Source organism: Sebastes fasciatus, chromosome 21 (assembly GCF_043250625.1).
Source record: "Sebastes fasciatus isolate fSebFas1 chromosome 21, fSebFas1.pri, whole genome shotgun sequence".
Taxonomy (NCBI): Eukaryota; Metazoa; Chordata; class Actinopteri; order Perciformes; family Sebastidae; genus Sebastes; species Sebastes fasciatus.
In genome coordinates, this window is record NC_133815.1 from 16345462 (window position 1) to 16367850 (window position 22389).

The window sequence follows — 22389 nt, forward strand, 5'->3', positions numbered from 1 at the left end:
CCTTCCTCAAACAAATAAAAGTCAATAAAACTATTGGTTAACACTTAAAATGTGTTGTTATGTGGTCAAAATCACATGACTTCTCAAATGTCCAATCATATATCAGGATATATATTCCAGAAGTCTGAAATGCAAAAAAATTATATATATATAATATATATATATATATATATATATATATATATATATATATATATATTATAAAGCCTTGCTTGATTCAAAGTGGAAAAAAGGAAAAAAATTAATAAATAATAAAAAATAATAAACAATATATAGTATATGAGCAATATATATATATATATATATATATATATATAAATGAATAAATAAAGATAAATAATGCAAAATAATAAACAATAAATATATATATATATATATAAAATAAAAATAAAATACAGTATATATATATATATATATATATATTCCAGAAGTCTGAAATGCAAAAAAATTATATATATAATATATATATATATATATATATATATATGTATATATATATATATATAATAAATATACATATATATATATATATTATAAAGCCTTGCTTGATTCAAAGTGGAAAAAAGGAAAAAAAGGAATAAATAAAGATAAATAATAAAAAATAATAAACAACATATATATGAGCAATATATATATATATATATATATGTATATATATATATATATATATATAAATGAATAAATTAAGATAAATAATGCAAAATAATAAACAATAAATGTATATATATATGTAAAATGTATATATATATAAATATAAATAAATATAAATATATATATATATAATTTAAAAAAAAAAATATATATATATATATATATATATTCCAGAAGTCTGAAATGCAAAAAATGTCCCACATTAGGCTAATTTTCAGACATGTTTCAGTTTAAGCAGCTATGTCTTTGGAACAAATTATTAATCTTTGTCATTTTGGGGTCTGAAACTTAATTAGCATTTAAATAGCTGCATTAATAGCATAAAGAAAACACCTGTAGCTATGTTTCTCACTTTGTGTAGGCCAGTTCAAATCAATATGTCAGTCTGTAAGGGGGTTGGAAGATTATAAGACTCAAAATATTTTAATATTTTTAATATAAATTTAATATAAATATATTTATATTTATAATATATATAGAACTGCGCAAAATTACTACATGGAATATAAGTTTATCAATCCAACTTCGAGTTAATTGAATTGAATGAAGGCTTATTTACATTCCCCTTCCGCAGACCCACAAAGCATTGCGCTGCTCGTCACCTGGCAACTTAAAACAAGCGTCCCAGTTTGTGTGTGTGCGTTTCCATGGGGAGCAGTCACGCGCACACACACGCGCCTTTCCTAAGAGCTAGGTTAGATAGGCTACTACTATCTGAGGAAACGTCGTGCTATCAACAGAGCCAGACAACCACAGAGGAAAAGAGCTACACCCTTTAAATGGTGAGTTTAAAACTACAAGAGAAAGAAGAAGAAAGAGGAATGAACACAGATGGTTGAGGAAGTGATCTGTCAAAGCTGACATGTCAACAACAAATGTTGCTCTAGTTTTAGGCTACATAAGTTCATCAAAGATGTTATTTTTTAGGCTAATTAATGTTATATGTGTTTGTTTTGTGGCTATCCTGCTATGTGTTATGTTGAATGTGTATGGCAGTAGAGTTATAGGCTACTTATGGGAAGTAATTAGGCTAAGTACACATTTATTATACCAAGTACGCCTTATCACATTTAGAGGTTATGATCACTCTGTTTCCTTTCCACTGTCAGGTTAGTGTGCCAGGCGTGTTTTCAATATAATTGACCTTGAATAGCTACCTAATGTCATGTGTCCTGGAGAGGCTGCATCTTAATTCCCTTTAAATCCCCCCACACACAACAGATTGCCATATGTGAAAGCTGAGTGTAAGCCAAGCAGTCCTCTGGCTGGCTTGTTTCTTATTGTTTCAGTGAAACTGGGGATTTCAAGCAGGATTTTGTTTAAAGAAATCACTTCTATTTTACTTTGGAAAAAAAAGAATAAGTTGAGAAATGATGACACGTCTTTAAACATTTACATATTTGTAATTGCACTGATGATTCATTCATTAAATGATTATGAGAAGTCATGGAGCGAAATCTATTTTTGGACGCTCTCTTTGGATGGGAGTTTCCTGGCTCCATTCAATGAAATATACACTAATCTCATTTTGTTTAGCTGCCCTTGGTTTACCTGCAGCTGTGTTTCCTTTAACCTAAATACAGCAGGTCGGTATAAGGAGACAGGTTCTACCACAAGTTTTTGGTGTATGATTATTTTAATAATAAATAACAATTTATATCTATGTATTTATTTGTTACATTTAGTTTCATATAAAGTTAATAAAGCAATGTTTACGTCAAGCCTGTCGTTGCCTTACACATAAAAAAAAATTATCCGAGTCACTTCCACACAGAGAAGCATACAGCTTCTTAATTAAAAGACCGGTATCAGATCAGTACTCGGTCTCGGCCGATACCCAAAGTCCAGGTATCGCTATCGGTATCAGGACTGAAAAAGTCACATAGGTGCATCCTTAAAATCATCAGAACGTGTGTATGCATTTCATTATTTGCAACCAGTATCTCCATTAACCTTTGTTTAGCCAAAAAAAGACCTGGGTTTCTTTTCATTACCCGTATTATGTCAGAGTATGCATGGTGTCTTTCAGTCAAGTCTCACAGTTACATGCATGTTTAACCAGCATTTAGGACAGCTTGTTGCAACACAGTGTGATCACTGTGGCGTCAATCAAATCCTCTTGCCAGGCAGGGTGCTTGGGGACGGTATAGTGGATGCCGGTAAGCATGACGGTGATGTAACATCCTATTTACATCCCTGTTGGCCTAATCTGCCTAGGGCTGGCTTTGTCATCTCCCTTGGGTGGTCATGTTGGAGCCTCCTTCTAGTGACACACGCACCTAATCCTGCTCACTGAGGGAAAAACAACAAGTTGTCCTCGCTCTTCTTTGTTTAAAAAATGGTGCCATTTATTGTATTTGTAGTTGATTTTTGTGTATGATGTTTATTTCTTTATTGTCGCTGAAGGATCCCAGAGGCACGGTGTCAACTCTTGGCTGACATACATCACCTGGCTCCAACCTTTCTAACAACGGATCAGTTACTGCAAGATGGAACTTCAAGAACTGGTGAGCATCGTGACATACTGGCCAACTGAAAACCCTTCCTCCTGGGTAAAGAACTATTGACCTCTGCTGTCTGATCAATGAATCAACACTGTGTTCCCTCAACTTGTTTTATGCAGAAGGAAAGTTAACAAGCCGATGAAACCGCCTTGAGAGATGATGAATCGCTACACCACCCTGAAGCAGCTGGGTGACGGCACCTACGGCAGCGTGCTGATGGGGAGAAGCAACGAGTCTGGAGAGTTTGTGGCTATCAAGAGGTGAGGATGTTGATCTTATTTCAATTGAAATATAGTCTCTCTTTGTTAATGCATGCCAATATATTGATTTAATATGAATGCTGGGTGGGAGTTTGGTTATTTTGATATTGTGACATAGCTTAAATCTTATCTTTCTGGCTGCTTTACTTTTTAGAGAAGCTATAGAAATCAGTGAACCTACAGTATTGACTGTTTTTGCTAAGTGGAATGAACAAACTTGGTATAATTTTCTCAAAGTCCATATTTTGTACCCCTAGTTTACATTAAATATTGTATAAAAGCACAAATAATCATCCCCAAAATATCGTCACATTATTGATAACAAGAAATGAAATAAAGAATAGTCTGATATTTGAATTTCACAATATTAGAGTAGAGTAAAGAGTTCCCATATACACATTTGTACAAGTACTTGCTCGCTATAAACCCAAATGTATTTCAGATAATAAATGTAAAAAGTCAACGCTGGCCCACGTCCAATGTATTCCTACCTAAACAGTTTTACAAGGCAAATGTACTTCAAAAATATTCAAATCTACTTTTTTTTTCTCAACTCTAGTTTGCCTTGGATAACGTCATACTAAAATAAATTCAAAGCGAAGGGCTACTGGTTTCCTGCATCACCAGGGCAACAAACAGCTTACACGCCTTTGTTTCAGCAGCATGGCAGCAAGGACGTTGATCATTTGGGTACCATGCAAGACAATACATGTTGGGTGAAGGGAGTGAAGGGAGAGTAGAGGGAGTGTGTCAGGTTGCTGACATCGTGGCTGTGTGGTTTTAATGTACATATAGCAACACATGCTGTGATAAAACTCACAATTTAATACGTCAGCTGAGTCAAGATGTATTTCACACTTAATTGAAGTAGATAAGAAAAACAATGGTAAAAACCTATACAGTTTAAACTGTCAATTTATATCAGTTTACATTCTAGAGCTTTTGCTGGTTTTGTTCTTGAAATGAAATTTGACACCTCAAAAAGCTGAATTATTGATGGAGACACACAAAGGAATTTTGTAAAGACGGCGACTCTTCTGCACGTTGGTTGTAATTTATATGACCTGCAAACGTGACGTCCTCTATTCTTTAGTTGATCATGTATATTTTGATCTGTACTCCAAACTAATGTCTGGTTTTGATTTTCTTTCACAGAATGAAGAGGAAGTTTTATTCCTGGGATGAATGTATGAACCTAAGAGAGGTCAAGGTGAGGATGGATGGTGATACTTTGGACACTAGGTTATGGGACAGTTTTCGGCAGCAGTTTTTCCAGAGATGAAAATATATTCCAATTTCTCTTGGGAAGATAATGCTGTGTGATTTAAGCAATAATGCACAGCAGCTCCTTGAACACTGTTGCCAGTTATGGTTGCCTGAAAAGCTTTCTTTGTGTGTCTTTTCGTTATAATATTGTAAATCAGCTTTGTAACCCATGCTTTTCTGCCGTCTCTTAATTTTGCACCTGACAATGAGTCTTTAAATGGACGTTATCGATCGTAATAAGCACCATAGATGTGGGTCATTAGGGGCCTACTATGTTGTAAAAGGGAGAGCGAAAATCAAAAGCAACACATTCTAACATGTTGTAAAACTAAATGAAACGTTACATTTTGAACACAAACAAAAAGGCTTCTTTAGGTTTAAGCAAAAAACAAAAGACTAAGTTAAAGCTGCAGTAGGTAGAATTGGAGCAAATATGATTAAAAAAGTTATTTTTATAAAACGGTCAATATATTCTGACAGTAGTGCATGAGACAGGTAATCTGAAAAAAAGAATGTGCCTCTGTGTCCTCCGGTGTCTTCTGGTGCTCCTAATGGCATCTGCAAGATTTCACAGACCAGAGGAAAACAACCAATCAGAGCCGAGCTGTAGCCTGCCGTCTCTGAGCAGCTGTCAATCACTCGCAAACTTCGATAAAACGGTCAAACCGGGCAGCGCTGATCAAATATGAATCAATATTCTGTTGCTGTAATGACTATTTCTCGCCTCAAATATTTTCAGAAACATCTTGTAGTGTACTGTTTAGCTGTAAAATTAGAAAGTTTGTGACCCGGCAGCCATGTTGAGAAGAGTTGAGGAAATACCAAGCACCGCCCACCATCCGGAGCACACGCTCTCTCTGAAACGACCTGTGATTGGCCAAAGTCTCCCGTCACGGGCTAGTTTTTTAAAGCCTGAAAACAGAGTCATGAGGAGGTGCAGAAGTCTAGTTTTCTCTCAGAACACTGGAATTACAATATACTGAAAGGTTATTATGGAATTTTTTGCCCAATGATGCCAACTGAAGCTTTAACTACCTTACATCACCCTGAACTGTTTTGACAGTAGTCCTTCTCTCCGGCATTTTCCGATTTCATAATTGTAAACATTTAATGTCTCTGTAGAATAAATCATTACTCTTATCTTTTCCCATGATTTGTCCCGCCAGTCTCTGAAGAAGCTGAACCACGCGAATGTGGTGAAACTGAAGGAGGTGATCAGAGAGAACGATCACCTCTACTTCGTCTTCGAGTATATGAAGGAGAACCTTTACCAGCTTATGAAGGACAGGTAAGACGATAAACACCACACTTTACAATGCAAATGTCTGTATAAGGTGTATAACACAGTGGTCTAGTTTGATATCATTACCATAACACAGTGTTTCCAAATGTCAGCATCTGGTCAGAGGGGAGCCAACAAATGGTTTAGACACTTATTAACACTAGTAAGGTTGAAATGTAATTTGAAATGGTTTCCAGTGGAATATTTATATTTCCATCACCATGCTGTCATAAGTTCGTGCCGTGCATTCGGCTCCTGTTTTAGCTCCGCTTCCACCAGACTGGCACCTTCTCTGGGGGAAGCCCTGATGTTTTTGCTAGTTTGGAAACCCCAGGTGTACACTGCACACCTGGGTTAGTCATCTGCTTTGTTTTTCCAGCATATTTTACCAGCAAGTGTGTGTGTGTGAACAAAGACAAACATAATGTTGTTTATGCAATGATACTTACATGAGAATTTTATCAATTTTTACATTCACAGAAAAAAGTTGTTCCCTGAATCAGTGATAAGAAACATAAGCTTTCAGATTTTACAAGGCCTGTCGTTTATTCACAAACATGGTAGGTGTATACTTCATGCCTTGCGAGTGCATGAGAGTGGTTTGCATACTGCAAGATTCATTTAACATTTACACAAATTTATGCAAAACTATCTGGAATATTTCAACCAAATTGTCAAACTGGTGATTAATTGATCAGCATCTTGTAGTTTGTGAACCCTTCATAACTGCCTCATCTAACTCATCGGTCTGCATTTCTATAATTAATGGATGTGTGCAAGTTTTAGGAATCTAACAGAACTCATTTGTACAAACTTGTGCATGTGTAAATGCAAAGAAACACATTCACCCTTACAGTAAACTTCCATGCTTCCACACATCCAGAATGCATGTGCTTTTCAGGATTGCTCTTTCTTTTAACCGCTTTTCTATCATTTCTCTTTTACCTTTCTTTCCTTCCTTCCTTTTGACCTGCTGTTAGAGAGAATAAGATGTTCTCAGAGAATGAAATTAGGACCATCATGTTTCAAGTGGTGTCTGGGTTGGCTTTTGTACATAAGCATGGTAAGAGGCTTTACTCTATCGTTCTTTACCTGTTCAAAAGTAGCATGACATTTCAGTAGTTGGCTTGGGTGTATATTGTAAAAAAAAGTCTTGTAATTTAGTGCGACCCTCAGATAGAACACCACAAGCTCAGTATGTACAATGTATGTAAAGTACATGTAATATACTTGTTTCATTCTGTATGCCTGCTAGGTGTGTTTACAGTATGTATACCTATTGCCCCTGTCTCTTCATGCATATAATTTGAATCATGTAACATTACATCTGTATCTACAAATTGCCTTCATACACAACTACTTTTCATTAGCAGAATACATTTTTAAGGAAAAATAGTGCCACCTGGATTACTTTTGTTTTCTTCGAAATCAAACAATGTTAAAACATTAACTGCTAAATGCACGGACAATGTTTTTATTTAGAGACATTCTCTGTAATATCTGTATGTGGCAACCTCAAAGGCAAATATACACCCATTCAGCTGCTCCTCAGTTTTCCTTTTCTTGCGCTATCTGCGCTTTACGCAACATTTGCAATGAATATAAAATATAGAATAGTTGCATTTGATTGTAATTTGGTCATTTGGCCATTGTATATAGTTATACACAAGTGGTTCAGCTTGATATTAACCTCTTTACAGGTTTCTTTCATCGAGACATGAAGCCAGAGAATCTGCTGTGCATGGGACCAGAACTGGTCAAAATAGCAGATTTTGGACTGGCCAGAGAGATCCGCTCCAAACCTCCCTACACAGACTATGTATCAACCAGATGGTGAGAGTACTGTCTAGGCATCAATAGGTATCTGAAACTCAGAGTAAAGCCTATGCATCAATTACAGTGTGCTAGACCGCCTCTGAGTTCAAGCAAAACAGTACAATTCAAAATTCAAAATTCAGATTGTGAGCATTTTGCTCTGTTTTCATGTAGCTATAAAGTGCGAGTTGTCGGCTGGTTTATTTGACTATATGTTCTCTGTCCAGGTACCGAGCTCCAGAGGTCCTGCTCAGGTCGTCTACCTACAGCTCTCCTATTGACCTGTGGGCCGTGGGCTGCATCATGGCTGAACTCTACACTCTCAGACCTCTTTTCCCCGGGAACAGTGAAGTGGATGAGATCTTTAAGATCTGCCAAGTCCTAGGCACCGTCAAAAAGGTGAGAAGAAACTGAATGAGGTGGAAATGATTGACCTTTATTCAGGGTTTTAATGTGTGAAATGAACAGAAAAAATATCTACAATGACATGATTAAGCTTATTTAGAGAAAATATGTTTACCATATAAAAATAAATAGTACGTAAGTAGGCCAAAAGTAGTGTTCCTCTCTCTGAACAAGGCTTTCCCCAAAATCCATTGCTATTTCCTCTGATTGCTAAGCAGAGCCCATTTTGTTATGACCTGGTCTTGAACTGAGTCTCTGACCTCAACCGCAAGGGCAGGCATTCGGTGCCACTGATCCACTCTATAGGTTACATTGTTCATGGATGTATTGGTTATAAAGGTCTCATATTTTTTATTCATACATATTTTATGATATATTGTATAATTGCATTGGAAGCTCTTCCATCAAAGCAGTAGTTGGTGCTGACCAGATGTGTTCAGGCGGTGTTGGGTTTCTTATGCATCATTATATGTGATCTACACATAGAGGGCATGCACTCTCATGGACCCTCTCATGGAAAAATGACACAAAGATATCCAATCCAAACCAACAGTAAGGTCCTCAAATTGCCTTAAAACCTGTTTGCCTTCTCTCTCATCAGCCCCCATGTTTCTCATATGATCATCACGCTCTACTTAGGTAGCCATAGACAGAGTAAAATTAATGATTTGTCTACACTGAGACAATAAATTGAGCGTTCTATATATTACATATGATACATGTGACGTTTAAAAGCCACTTTAGCAGAGTGACAGGACTTATGAAAAGTCTATATATATTTTAAATGACAATCAAACAACTCGATCTGTAAACACCTGATTTATAAATATAATAATGAATAACCATCTGCTTGTTTCTTCCTGTAGACGGATTGGTCAGAGGGCTACCAACTAGCATCTGCTATGAACTTTCGCTTCCCCCAATGTGTGCCGACCCACCTGAAGACCCTCATCCCTAATGCCAGCAACGAGGCTATCACCCTGATGCGGGACCTCATGCAATGGGATCCCAAAAAAAGACCCACGGCTGTACAGGTAGGCAAAACCGAGCCCCAAGGCTGAGTCTAAAGGTCTGGTCATACAGTAAGAAGTCCAGGCTTGATTTGTTCAATGTAAATGTCATTTATTGGGAGTGAAAGTACCATAAATCAACACACAGGGGGACAAAAGCAACAAGTGTCTACCACTCCAAGGACCTCTTATGACATACTTTAACTTTAAACCTAAACAAACCCATACCTGTCCCCAGAGATTTCCATAACAGTGCAATACTCACTACAACATGCAGATTATCAGTGTCCCAATACTGAGATTGTATTAGTATCCTAATCCCAGTCATTTTAAGTAGCGCTTAAGCCATACTTCCTTCTCTCTGCCGCTGCAAAATGTTCTACCTCGGCCAGTGTGCTCTGCGCTGCGTATTATTATCACGTACAACACATGGTCAATACATAGTTAGACATAATTTCCACTCCACTGAGACAGTTGGATTTCTCTGTGGGGCCTGAGTAGGAAACACCTTTCCGGCGGGTGTGACGATGCTTTTCCATTCCCTGCTTACAAAGCTCCCAGGTGTAGGATGCACATCTAATTTCAGCCAAATCGAAGGAAACAATTCAAAACCTCCCTGGAGGTTTGAGCGTTCAAGCTCCACAATGGTCTGATCCATGTTGTTTGAATGTACAGAGTTTAAAGTCCTTGAGTGTTATGGAGTACATACGGTTAAGGACATCTTCAATGTGCTAGAAAACAATGCTTACAGACTATTCAGTATAACAATGCTGTATTCCTTTCTCTCCCTGTCTAGGCCCTGCGTTACCCGTACTTCCAGGTGGGCCAGATCTTAGGGCCTCGTCCTCAGAGCCAGGAGGTCAAGAAGGTCCAGGCCAGGCCGCCGGTCCAGAAGCAGGTCTCAGAGTCCAAGGCTGATCCCCAGCAGTCTTCATCTGAGTCCAAAGCCTCCGCATCCTCCTCCAGAAACCAACAGCAGCAGCATCAGCCCCTTCAGCAGATCCCCCTTCCCCAAACTGAGAGTAAACCAGGAAGCCTCAGCCATGCAGTGAGTGTCTTTGTGCAAATCAGAACTTTATTTATTGTATTTCATGTTATAAATAATATTAATACATAAAAGAATCCTTCTGGCCTCAGACTTTGCATAATCGACTCCTCTTCGAAGGAGTAAGACTTGTAAGACAATCCTCTTCTGCAGAAAGCAGTGTCGCTGGGCAGTGAGAACAGCGTTGGTGGTGGTGGGATGGGGGTGCTGAAGAGTGGCCGTCGTCGCTGGGGCCAGACGGTGGCCAAGACCTCAGACAGCTGGGAGGAATTGGACCCGTCGGAAACCGCCGCCTCCAACTCCAAGAAACCCAGCCTGGGGGACGCAGAGGAGGAGAGGAGCCCTAAGGAGCACCGCCCACAGTAAGTGCTGTGATGTCCTAACACAACTGGGTTGGCAGTTTGACAAGAATGTAAGCATTGACACTGCAGCAGTGCATTGTAGAAGACTAAAAATGTGTGTTGGCTGTCTCATGCATCATGCATTATTTAAGATGGTAGGTTATACGAGTTGTGAAGCATTTTCTTATTGTCATATACTGTAGTTTATATGATTTTAAAGTTTAACTTTTAAATTTAAATGATATGCAATATTTTCTGCCCAATCTGTATAAATTATTTGCTAAATTGATAACTACACTTCAAATAATTAGGTGCTTTTTGACCTTTAAATGTCTGGTTTCTGTTTTCAGGCCCAAAGAGCAGAAACCTCTGTATTCCTTCAGCACGGTCACTAAGCTACCCAACAATGTTAAGATCAGCCAAATGGACTCCAACGTCCCAGGATCTGCTGCACGACAGCACTATCTGAGCCAGTCACGATACTTGCCAGGTAAGACTGCATGACTAACTAGCCAATCTGGTAATCTTTATTATTGGAAAGAGTTCACCAACGAGCAATCTTTCCATATTTCTTTATGGTTTTGCATCATTGAAAATGTGTTTATATGCTTTGTTTTATCAGTGTCAGGTGATTTATTGTCATGCATACTGACTCAAAGGCTGCAACTGAAACGGGAGAACAGACGAGTTTAAAAATAATAAGTAGGCAATTATTTACAACATAACCAAAAATAACAGAACAAACATCCACCAGATCCTGTAACATTAAGAAGAGCCAGCACACAGGACACAGGGACACCTAGTGGTTTGGAGGGGTTGTCCACTAATGCAAATGTCAATAAATATTGGTCATTAAAACAAGGCATCATCCTCACAGGCATCATCGCATTCACCCGGAGCCACCTGATCGGCCAGGTTTCATAAAACAATGAAGCAACATGATGATTTGTACTTTTGATTTTTCATCACATAATTTATGTTGCATTCCAGGGTTGATCGGCAAGAATCAGACTTCTGGAGATAAGGAGCTGAGTGGTATGACGCTGCGGGACCTGTGGGAGAACTCCTCCAACACTGTAAATAAACCGCTTGCTCCTATTGGAGGAGGAATAGCTGTCGCCAGAGCCAACGCAGGTGAGCACTGATGTCTAATGGAGAGGTGTTAAAAGGGTTTGATAGGGTGTGTGGAGTGGACGGGGCTCGGGTTTCCAGATTTAATTAACACGTTAAAGAAATTATGTCAACAGCTTGTAGAGCTCCTATGGTGTAGTGTTGCAGGATATTCACAAGCAAATTAAGGGTTCTTTTAATGCAAGTATCCTGTTATATTTGTCAGTTTGTCAGTGAATCTTTCACTATTTTTCAGTGTTTATTTTACCCCTCACCTGAACAACATTTTTTGAAATAACACATTGTACACACTGTGGACGTACACTGTGAACCTCACATAAAATATGCAGATCCAAAGACAAAAACACTGCAACTCTTCCAACAAAAACAAATCTTCTTGAGAATCTATAACTGAGCTAACACAATAACATTAACCCTAGGCTTCTTATTCAGAGCTTCTCATTTTGCCATGCAGTGGAAACCTGGCGACTGTCAGTGTCACCTCCTGTTACATAATATGACCCCGTCCACTTCGTGCCACAAAGGCACTAAATGCTAATGATGCAGCTAATGCCTCCTGATCAGTAGTTATGGAGCCACTGAAACAGCAGCGTTAGGAGTGAGCCTAAGTGTCTGCGACTTTAGAGAGGGGAGACCTCTATGAATCATTTGTCATGTAGACCGACACACAATATGGCTCCCCGCCGTGCTCTCTTCTTCTTCTGTCTCTTTTACCCTGTCTCTGCCTTTTCCATTGCTTATTCATGAGATTAAGACTGTCGGTGTAAGATCAAGTGTTCCTTAAATGGTGCTCAACTGCACCCCCTGCTCATTTATCCCACCTCCCAGCACTCACACACACACAACGTTTGTTTTCATACACCAATGAATACACCTCATGATTGTATTTTTTCATTAAAATTAAGAAAAAGTCTCTTTTGTTCTCTCTTTTCTGTTAACTTTAGAGACGCAGCTTCATCTGTGCTAACATCTACATGATATTTCTCTTCTCGTTTCTATTTTTCTTCTTCCTCTTTCTCTCTTGATTGCAAACATATCTCCTCCGACTCTACTTTTCTGGTGCGTGACTAGAAGAGAATGCCTCTAAATCTGAGGATAGCCCACCACAGAAAACTGTCGTTAAAGAACGAATACTGGAGAAAATCGATCTCTCCAAAGGTATTTCATTGAGATGTCTTCATGTGAACTGTTCTGCTGTGTTTCACAGTTGGACGCAACGCTGTAAATGTACTTAAATATAAGCTATTTTGTGTACAGAACATTATAGTTAGTGTGTTGGCTGATGCAACAAGCTCCAGGTATTCAAGCCAGCGACTTAACATGCGAAAGAAACCAGCTGCTAAAGGCCCCCGCAGGAGACGAGGGTACAAATACACAGTTTAACCCAGAGAACTAAGAACCCCAGTTGCTAAATAGATGTTAAATTGCACTACAACCACAACGTCTTCATATGGGAACAATGGGGCTTTTCTCTAATTACACTGATTAGCATCTGTGGCTGCTGGTGGAGCAGATCGATGGAGTCGCTGGAGAAGCTGAATGACTTCAGTCACTTGGCCTTAGTCGTTTGTTTGGGTCCTCAGTAGCTGTTGCATATGCAGTACTTGTTCACACAAATCATTTGTATCAGTAAAGCCACGTGTGAGAACATCGATTAGGTGTTTTCTTCATTTGTATGTTTTTGTGTTTTAAATGGTGCACATTATATTAGGTTATATGACCCTGACTAGAAGCTAAGGGTACATGGAGGGGGTAACGATAAAATACATAACAAAATAAAATAATGAACTGTGTCTTTCTCCTCTTTTAGGGAACTTTGTGAGCACCAAATACAACCTCTCTGGTGGTTATATCCCCTCAGTCCAGAAGAAAGAGGTGGGCTCAGTGGGGCAGAGGATCCAGCTCGCCCCGTTGGCGGGACAGCACACAAGTACGATTTTATTCCATCTATGTAAAGCTAACAAAATGATTCTTGATACTTTTAAATCAAATAACCTCCCCACTTATCTGGCTCAAATGGTTGCACTCCTCATCAAATCTTAATCTTAAGTAAATACTGTTTCTGTAAGAAGAACTGCTCTCTCGTGTGGTCGTCCTGACTATTCCTACTCCTACACTCTGTTCAGTTTCTTACTTGCCATCCAAACTCTCACTCACTGGGACTATATGTTTTCTCCTCTTCCTTCACTCTTTCAGTCAATCTTTCTTCTTCTCCTCCTGATAATAAAAAAGACAAATCGAAATCTGCAAAGTCCAAGCCTGTATCCGACTCATCTTTGAGCGAAACTAATGAAGGTATTGCCACTTTCTAATGGTTGCTATTCGGCTTTTCTTTAATGATTCTTGCTTGAATCCTTGTGTTTATTTATATTTTCAGAGAAAAATAGTCCTTCTGTATTGTTTACATTGTCAATTGCTTTTGCTGCTGCTATCATTATATTTATTTTGATGCCATTTAACAAAATCCTATTTTTTAGCTGGTGTGAATGTGTCTTGCATCACATATAAAAAGGCTTCTAATAAAGACAGATAGCTACTGTATATATTGGAGATAGACACACTGACCGACTGGCATGTTCCTCCAGATTACGACGGCTGGAAGAGGAGGGCGGACAGGACTCAGATGAAGGGCAGCAGCTACTCAGCCCTGGGGAAAACCTCTGGGAACCTCCTGACCAGAGCTCCTCCAGTACAGCCCGTACACGGCAGGGTGGACTGGACATCCAAATACGGTGGAACTCGGTAGTTCAGAAAGAATTGTACAGCTTCTCTTTGGCTACGGAAGGTAACCCTAATCAGAGTTTTAAGCGCACTCAAACCTGGAGGAAATGCTGTTTGTTCCCTGAAACTAAATCCATTGTGGAGGTAGCTGGTAGAGGACAAAACGTAGTCACAACAGATGTACATCCCACGTTCTTCGAGGAGACATTTTTCATGCCAAAATGGCATCATTGTGTTTCCAGAGATGTAACTGTAATTGTGCATGGAGTCTCCCATGTTTTTGGAGATGACGGTTGCCATGACGCAGAACCAAGACTGATGCCGTCTGCAAGACAATCCCACTGTATTCCTGAAGGATCCAGTGTGAGCCAATTCTTCTGTTAGTGTTGTTGGGGTATTCTGAGTAGGATTTTAATTGTAGCGTAGCTTTTCATTTTTATACTCGTCTAGTTTATGATCATTGTCAAGTATTGTTTTACTACAGATGACAAAGCATAACATTTATTAATACCTCCTCCAATGCTATGTCCCCCTCTGCTTTTATTCTCATCAAAAATTGTCAGTGTAACAACTACAAAAATACTTATTCTGTGTACCGTAAGACACCTCTTTGTATTATGTAACTGAACATTTTGTAAACCTTTTATACAAATAAATATGAAAGTTCATAATGCATTCGTTCAAAAAAAGGACAGGACAACCATTCCTATTATATAAACAAGGTACTATATTTCACCCTCAAATATACTTTTTTTTTTTACAAAAATGACATTAACAGTAAATGACAAATGCTGACAGACTGCTCCTGAAACAGAAGATGGGGTACACATCTTTACTCCATCAGGACTCTTGGGGTTTCTGGAGCAACGCCATACTAAGCTTTCCCACCATCACAAGACTGGAACAAGACAAAAAAAAAGGAAATATCACATCCCTGTTCTTGACTTTTAGCTCAGAGAGATATAGATTTTGAGTTCAGAGTAGGAGTGATCATCTGGGATAAACAGTAAACGGACACATCGGAGACACATTTATCAAGTACATAAACCACCACACCCTGTTACAGTCATCCTTACCATTACATTAGTAAAATTAGTTCAGTCATATGAATTGAGATGGATACCTTGCTGCAGCCATCAAGCCAGCTGGCATGAACTTCCTGGATCCGTAGAACCTCTTTCCCATGACGCCGGTCAGAGCTCCTGATGTAGCTGGAAGACACCGTAAGGTGGTAAATGTCAGTGGAGGATACAGACACATTTCTGTTCTTATTCAGAAACTCTAGAATATCCCCAGCCCATGCAACACATAATACACCAAATACAGTAAAGTACACCAACCGAGGGACACCCAAATATTTTTGGGGTCATTGGAGATCTGGTAGGCCCCAAAACCTGCGAGGCCGCCGAAGACAAGACCAGCAGCGAGGGAGGGGACGCTGCCTTAAAGAAACAACACACAGCAGATCAACACCTTTAGTCAGTTTAAAACTAGTGTTAAAAAATGTCTGAAAGACAGACCGTCATGTTGTCATTAAGGTCTGATATAATAGTCATATAGGTGGATTTATTAATGTGGATTTATTGTTTTATATAGTTATATTTTCATTAAGGTCTTATATATGTCCTACAGGTGTATTTATTAATGCAAATTTATCATTTTTATATTGTTATTGACATCCAGGCTTGATATATATCCTATGGGTGTATTTATTAATGTGGAATTTTTATAGTGTTATACAGTATGTGCATTTTATACATGCTCAGGGACAACAGATGGAAACTAGCATTGTGCTTATACCTGCTGCAACACATGTATTGTGCACTGTCCCTGTCTTAAATAAACCAATAAATGAATGGACATCTGCACCTGATATCCACAGGAAGAGCAGCATAGACTGGTGTGTTATGGGAGTCATGTAAAAAGATGTTATTATTTACTTTTAAAGCTCTGCATGGTTTGGCACCAAGCTACATCACTGAGCTCCTTACACCCTGCGGTGCCACCACGTAATCTGATGTCCTCTGACTTGGCTCTATACTGGTTGTACCCAGGTCTAGGCTGGTGACTAAGGGTGACAGGGCCTTTGCCATCGATGCCCCAATGAGCCTACCTCGGGACCTCAGGTTAGCTAGCTCTACTACCAATTTTAAATCTCTTTTAAAAATCAATTTTTTTATAAAAAAGCTTTTTTTTAACTCCGTAAGGGCAACAGCTTGGTGCACTTTTTCACCACACCTTATATTGTCCTCTTTCGGCTTATGTGTAGTAACTTATTGTTTTGATACCACTGGTTACGGGTTGTAGTTTTATCATTATTTGGTCTTTATGTTTTGTTCTTTTATTGTTGTTTTTATTTTGTCTGTATTTCATTGTATCTGTGCAAGCACTTTGAAACTATGTTTAGAAAGGTGCTATAAAAATAAAGATTATTATTATTATAATTATTATGTATTTTAGTTTCATAGTGCATAATTGAATGCACATGGATAATTTAAGAAGGCGATCTGTTTTAAAGGTCCCATATCATGCTCATTTTCAGGTTCATACTTGTATTTTGTGTTTCTACTAGAACATGTTTACATGCTGTTATGTTAAAAAAACAAACTTTATTTTCCTCATACTGTCAGCCTGAATATGCCTGTATTTACCCTCTGTCTGAAACGTTTCGTTTTAGTGCATTTCGACGGAATTGCAACAGGATTGCATTGCGAAGCAACGGCTTGGGTCCATGTATACTTCCTGTCAGTTGATGACATTCACATACACTACAACAGGATAGAAACAGGGACACATTTAGAATGCTTATGTTTAAAACTGCGTAAAGGGTCTAAATATTGTATATTTGTGACATCACAAATGGACAGAAATCCTGACAGCTTGTTTCAAATGCAGAGTTTCTGAATACGGGCTGTGTGTATTTCCCTGTGGATTGAGCGTTTCGATACTTTCACAGTATTTATATAGGACTTAAGCCTGCTCTATAATAAAAAAATATGAAAATCTAACTCTTTTATAATATGGGACCTTTAAATGTTAAAGTTTACAAGACTGAGGTTATCCTAATCCTACTTACTGAAGATTTCTAAAAGATGGTGAAGTAATTGTAAACTTCAGAAAAGCAGTAATGTATAAAAGAAAATCAAACAAGCAAAGCAAATACCACATCAGCAAATATCATTATAATCTGGAAGAAAATAGTGCGGGACCTGAAAGGCGTATATCCTTCCACCTTTTTCCACACATAAAATAGGCCTACCTGCTTTCACATAACCAATGGCTCCCCCGGATGCGATGAGGGCTGCGTATCCATATCCTACCCAATCCACAGACATGTTGGACACCTGCAAGGAAACACAGCGTGTGAGTGAGTGATGTAACAAACTAACGTGTGTAACGTGCAACTATTCAATCCAAACGACTCCCTGCTAGTGAACCTAATACTACTTATACTGATGCAAAAAATACCAAAAGGACTGTGAGAGTGCTGCAACACAGAGCTGTTCTAGAACACTAGCTAAGGGAACAGAACATACAGAAACATTGTAGCAGCTTTAATCAGAAATCGTTACATTGTGGCTCAACTGCAGGGTGTGTGTGTGTGTCTGGTTTATTAGATAAGGCTAGCAGCTTTGCACAGCCTTGAGGAGCACAAGCTAGGAAAACACACATGCTATAGCAACATACACCAAAGCTTACAGGATATATATATAGGCTAGGCCATTGTTTGTGTATAACAATTAGAGCTTTAAACGTCTGAAAATGTGCAAAAATTAAGCTAGAACAAATTAAGATAGCTCCATACAACCTTGCTCTTTCAGTTCGTCCTCTGGCACAACCAAACGGTAACCTGTTCTCCACCGAGCACAAATTATTGGTGCACATAACATGGCGTGGTGCCTGATGGGAAATGTAGGCTAAAAGCCCTATTGCTTGGGGAAGCAGGTGCTGCGTTCATGAGAAGCGGAATCTCTACAAAAAATAATTAATAATAATAAATAAATAGCCTAGTGTTTTTTCTGACTTATATTGTTCACATTTCCAAAGATTAATATTTTTTTTCAAACTTTGTAGTAGTTGATGAAATATATGGGCACATTAAAAAAGAAATGTTCTCCAAATGTTGATGTACTCTTTATCCTATTGTTATAAACACAACATTTGTGTTATTGGCCCAATCTCTGACGCTACACTAGCTGCTGCTGCTGCAAAAACCTGTTTTATGTCATGCAAAAATAAATCTCACAAGAGATGTGTCTTCATGAACCATCATGTTTTCATGAACTGCATTTTTTTTAAAACTACTACCCTACTACTACTGTGGACAGCGGTCGTAATTACATCATTGCACTTCAACTTTTTATAAACTTCCTACTGTTCTTGAACGCAGCAGTAATTTCAATCGCACCTCTTAAAGTCCTGTTAAAATAAATACATGCTCCACGATGAGCAGTTATTTATATATGATTTATATTATCGTTTATATCTTTTTTAAAGATACATTTCATTAGTCATACTTAGGTTTAATAAGCCTAGTAGGCCTACGTTGTACATAATACATGTTCTGTATATTTGTCTAAGCAGACAGAAAATAAAATTAGCAAAAATAATATAAACAATAATAGACATCATTAGTGTGTCTACGAGTAGTGATTAACATGTTTAACATATTCATTCTATTTATTTATTTATTCTATCATTCTAATTCTATTACTATTTTTATATTATTTCAAAGTAATTTGCTCTTAGGAATCTCATCTATGAGGACTTTTGTTATTTGACATATAAAAATGTATTATTTTTTATACTGAGAGGAACAAACAGTGGGGAGACTGAAACCTTGTTTACAAAAATAAATCCTTTTCATCTGATCTGATAACTCATGTCATGACAGTGAAATTAACTAGAGGTCTCAATGTACTGAGGGGCCCACATAGCAGCACATCAAGGACCTGGTTGATGGTCCTCAGACACCAGAGTGGGAACTGTTTTTTATTTTTACGACCACAAGATGGCACCACAGGATCAGATTAAGTTGTGTTTTAAGACCCCAACATCCACAAGCTTTCTTGATTTTTTTTCCCAAAATATATTTTTGCTTTACATTCACAGAAAAATGTGGGCACAAATGGCAGGACAAAATCCCTGCATCGGAATGTGTGTTTTCAGTTAGTCACCTTTGTTGGGTGATCACCGTGAAAATGGTGCAGGTTTTAGTTTTGGAAGTGTGGTTAAAGTTCATGAAGAAAGACAGGTGGATAAAGGTCAACAAGAGGGCTCAACTAAGCCCAATGAATGTCATCTATATAAATTCTGGCCAAAATGATAAACAAACCTGACATTTGCCTGAATTCTGGACATATTTTATATTTCACTAAATTTGCACATGATCCCTTTTGACCACCTGCTTTTTTTTTTTTTTTTTTTTTTTGACTGGCATCGGTTTGGCAGTTCCACTTAACTGGAATGCTCACATGCGCTCACATTCTCATTTGGTTTCAATTACCTGCAATATTATTTTAAATCCACAGGCTCTGCTCCTAAAGCAAGGTGGCGCTAGAATACAATTTATCTTCCTCGGTTAAAGCAGCGTCTCATAATACAATGGGCCTGAAACCTTCTCACTCAATAGACACCGATTTCATGATCTTACGGAGCTATACATGAGCTACTTCTGTGTCTTGAGTACTGGTGATGGTTTACTGTCTTTAGCAGTCAGTCAGGCCCAGTCCAGCTGTAGTCTGCAAACCACATCCAATCAATTTCAGCAAACATCCCGTTATGATTTAATGCAAAAATAAGTGAAGGTAACAAAAAACACATTACTACTTTGCAGTTAAATAATTAACAATTATGTTATTCCAACAGGAAGAGTAAATAATGCTTTTAAAAAACACAACAGTATAAAATGTACTCAGGGGTGGAAAGTACCTCAACACAATTTTGAGGTACTTATACTTTACTTGAGTATTTCCATGTTCTGCTACTTTCTACTTCTACTCCACTACATCTCAGAGGGAAATATTAGACTTTTTTACTCCACTACATTTATCTGAGAACTTTAGTTACTTTATAGATTCAGATTATTAATACAACATATAATCACATTACAATCAAATTAGACATATTACTGGGTGCATTCCATATTTAAAACACAAATATTGACAATTTGTATATTTTTTATTATTATTATTAGTAGTAGCAGTAGTAATGTTTTTTTGTGTGTGACTCAGGGAGGGCGCCCTCTATTGGCCGGCCGCCACTGGCTGTAATATTTTCTTTAAGATCATTTTCCAACTTCTCCATAACTTGGGGGAGCCAGGAAATTAGTCCCATCACCAATTAATATTTCAAAACAACTGAGGGAAGGAGGAGAAAAAGCTTCCCGGAACATTTTTGTGCGTAATTACGCACGAAGATCTATTTGTGTCTCAGCAGTTTTCCATTTTTGTATAACACACACGCGCACAAACGCACCATCAAATTAATACAGAAAATAAAATATATAATAATAATAATTACAAGAACAATTGCAACAATAATTTCTTTATAATAACAATGTGTCTAAATATGAATGGCTGTATAAATGGCCTTGGGCACAGCCGTTTGCCGACGCCTATTAAACACAGCTCGCAGTTTTTAGGAAGCTGAAGGTTGCCGGAGGCCTGGTGGGTGCAATGGTGGAAGTGGTTGAAACCAAGCCTTAGACAAACAGGCTGGATATTCAAAAGGGACCCCGCTCTTGTCTGAGAGAGGAACCCACTCTCAGACAGCTCTGCTTTAAAACTTACTCCTCCCTTTTAGTGCGCAGAGCCCCAAACAATATTTCTGATCCCCCTCCACCACCACCTCCTCCTCCACCTCCACCTCCCTCTCTTTTGTCCAGTCCTGGTGAGGTCTATATAGCTGCAGGTATTGTGTGTGCAGTTAAAATGTGTGCGCCTTTGAAGTCAAACATGAAGGCTTTGTTTTAAATATTAACACTGCACAAAAAAATCTATAGATTCTATGTGGAATTATGCAATTGCAAAAAAAAAAAAGTGTATTTTTTTCCATAAAAAAGTTTGTCTAATATTCTCAGTGCTTGCATTAAATATGTTTAATATAAGGGTTTGATGTAGTGAGAGAGAACATCCATGCAGCCAGCGACGTGCATCGCATTGCTTTCTGCGTGTGTGTGTGTGTGTGCGTGTGTGTGTGTGTGTGCTCCATCAGGAACTTGAAAGAGGACAAAAAGAGGTTTTTGGACTAAATGCATTTTGACCATTATCACCTATGTGAGCGCACGTGTTGCTCTCCTCTGTGTGTGTGCGCGTGTGTGTGTTGGTGTGTGTGTGTGTGTGTGTGTAAGAGACAGAGAGAGAGGGAGAGCTCATTCGCAATATGGCCCGAGGGGTCTACATAAGTATGTATTAGAAATAAACAGTGGATAAATAAATAATGACCCTCACAATAGCAGGGTAGCTCTCTGTGTAAGAAGAAGTAATGATGTTGGCAGTTAACCTTCAAGTTTTTTAACTTGACACAGTTTCATTTGCAGGGAGAATTCATGTTTTCTAGACAATACAGTGAAGAAGAAAAAAAAAAAGACATTTTATTTTTATATCAGTTGAAGACAAACATGTTATCCATGTAACTTAGTATTTTTGGGCTTTGCTCTGTATTGAATTACCTTGCAGTTTTTAGCATATTCTCACATATATTTATTAATTATTTACCATATATTAAGGGAAAGCTTATCACAGGCTCCTTGGCTTTTAATGTGCACAATACAATTTTCACACTTTTTTATAAACGGAATAATTTTAAATTCACCTGATGTAAAGAAATGGTCACTCAATGAAATATGTATTTTTATTTGTTAAAGACAGTTCCTTGCAAATATAATTATTGTTGGATCTCAAGAGTTTCCTCAAATAAGTATAGGCTTATAATATCAAGGTTTTTATGCGTTTTAT

General features: G+C 38.0%; 2 protein-coding genes across 9 annotated transcripts; one reads left to right on the forward strand and one right to left on the reverse strand.

Moving 5' to 3' along the window:
• The first annotated feature begins 1278 nt into the window (after nucleotides 1-1278).
• mak (male germ cell-associated kinase) lies at nucleotides 1279-15099 on the forward strand. Of its 8 annotated transcripts, none has more exons than XM_074621404.1 (17): nucleotides 1279-1433; nucleotides 3058-3158; nucleotides 3275-3415; nucleotides 4571-4625; nucleotides 5848-5969; nucleotides 6444-6523; nucleotides 7664-7796; nucleotides 8006-8177; nucleotides 9050-9217; nucleotides 9990-10241; nucleotides 10392-10600; nucleotides 10930-11069; nucleotides 11570-11713; nucleotides 12782-12868; nucleotides 13521-13640; nucleotides 13907-14005; nucleotides 14296-15099. In XM_074621404.1, the coding sequence occupies exons 3-17, from the start codon at nucleotides 3312-3314 to the stop codon at nucleotides 14454-14456; spliced, it is 2046 nt and encodes a 681-aa protein (XP_074477505.1). In that variant the 5' UTR covers nucleotides 1279-1433; nucleotides 3058-3158; nucleotides 3275-3311; the 3' UTR covers nucleotides 14457-15099. The 8 variants fall into 8 exon arrangements, with proteins under 8 accessions (XP_074477505.1, XP_074477504.1, XP_074477508.1 ...); XM_074621403.1 differs by lacking the exon at nucleotides 6444-6523 and adding an exon at nucleotides 6944-7026; XM_074621407.1 differs by lacking the exon at nucleotides 13907-14005.
• A 35-nt stretch (nucleotides 15100-15134) lies between these two features.
• On the reverse strand, nucleotides 15135-18381 carry tmem14ca (transmembrane protein 14Ca). Its single transcript, XM_074621415.1, has 5 exons — nucleotides 18240-18381; nucleotides 17691-17775; nucleotides 15772-15873; nucleotides 15555-15642; nucleotides 15135-15329 (listed from the first exon to the last, which is right to left on the reverse strand). The coding sequence occupies exons 2-5, from the start codon at nucleotides 17764-17766 to the stop codon at nucleotides 15272-15274; spliced, it is 324 nt and encodes a 107-aa protein (XP_074477516.1). The 5' UTR covers nucleotides 17767-17775; nucleotides 18240-18381; the 3' UTR covers nucleotides 15135-15271.
• Between the last annotated feature and the right edge of the window lie 4008 nt (nucleotides 18382-22389).

Coding starts and splice junctions, on each gene's coding strand:
- mak (XM_074621403.1), top strand. CDS start 3,312: ATGATGAATCGCTACACCACCCTGAAGCAGCTGGGTGACGGCACCTAC. Junction 4,626..5,847: donor TGAACCTAAGAGAGGTCAAG/GTGAGGATGGAT, acceptor TTGTCCCGCCAG/TCTCTGAAGAAGCTGAACCA. Junction 9,218..9,989: donor AAAGACCCACGGCTGTACAG/GTAGGCAAAACC, acceptor CTCCCTGTCTAG/GCCCTGCGTTACCCGTACTT.
- tmem14ca (XM_074621415.1), bottom strand. CDS start 17,766: ATGTCTGTGGATTGGGTAGGATATGGATACGCAGCCCTCATCGCATCC. Junction 15,643..15,771: donor AAATATTTGGGTGTCCCTCG/GTTGGTGTACTT, acceptor GGTGTCTTCCAG/CTACATCAGGAGCTCTGACC. Junction 15,330..15,554: donor GGCTTGATGGCTGCAGCAAG/GTATCCATCTCA, acceptor GTCTTGTTCCAG/TCTTGTGATGGTGGGAAAGC.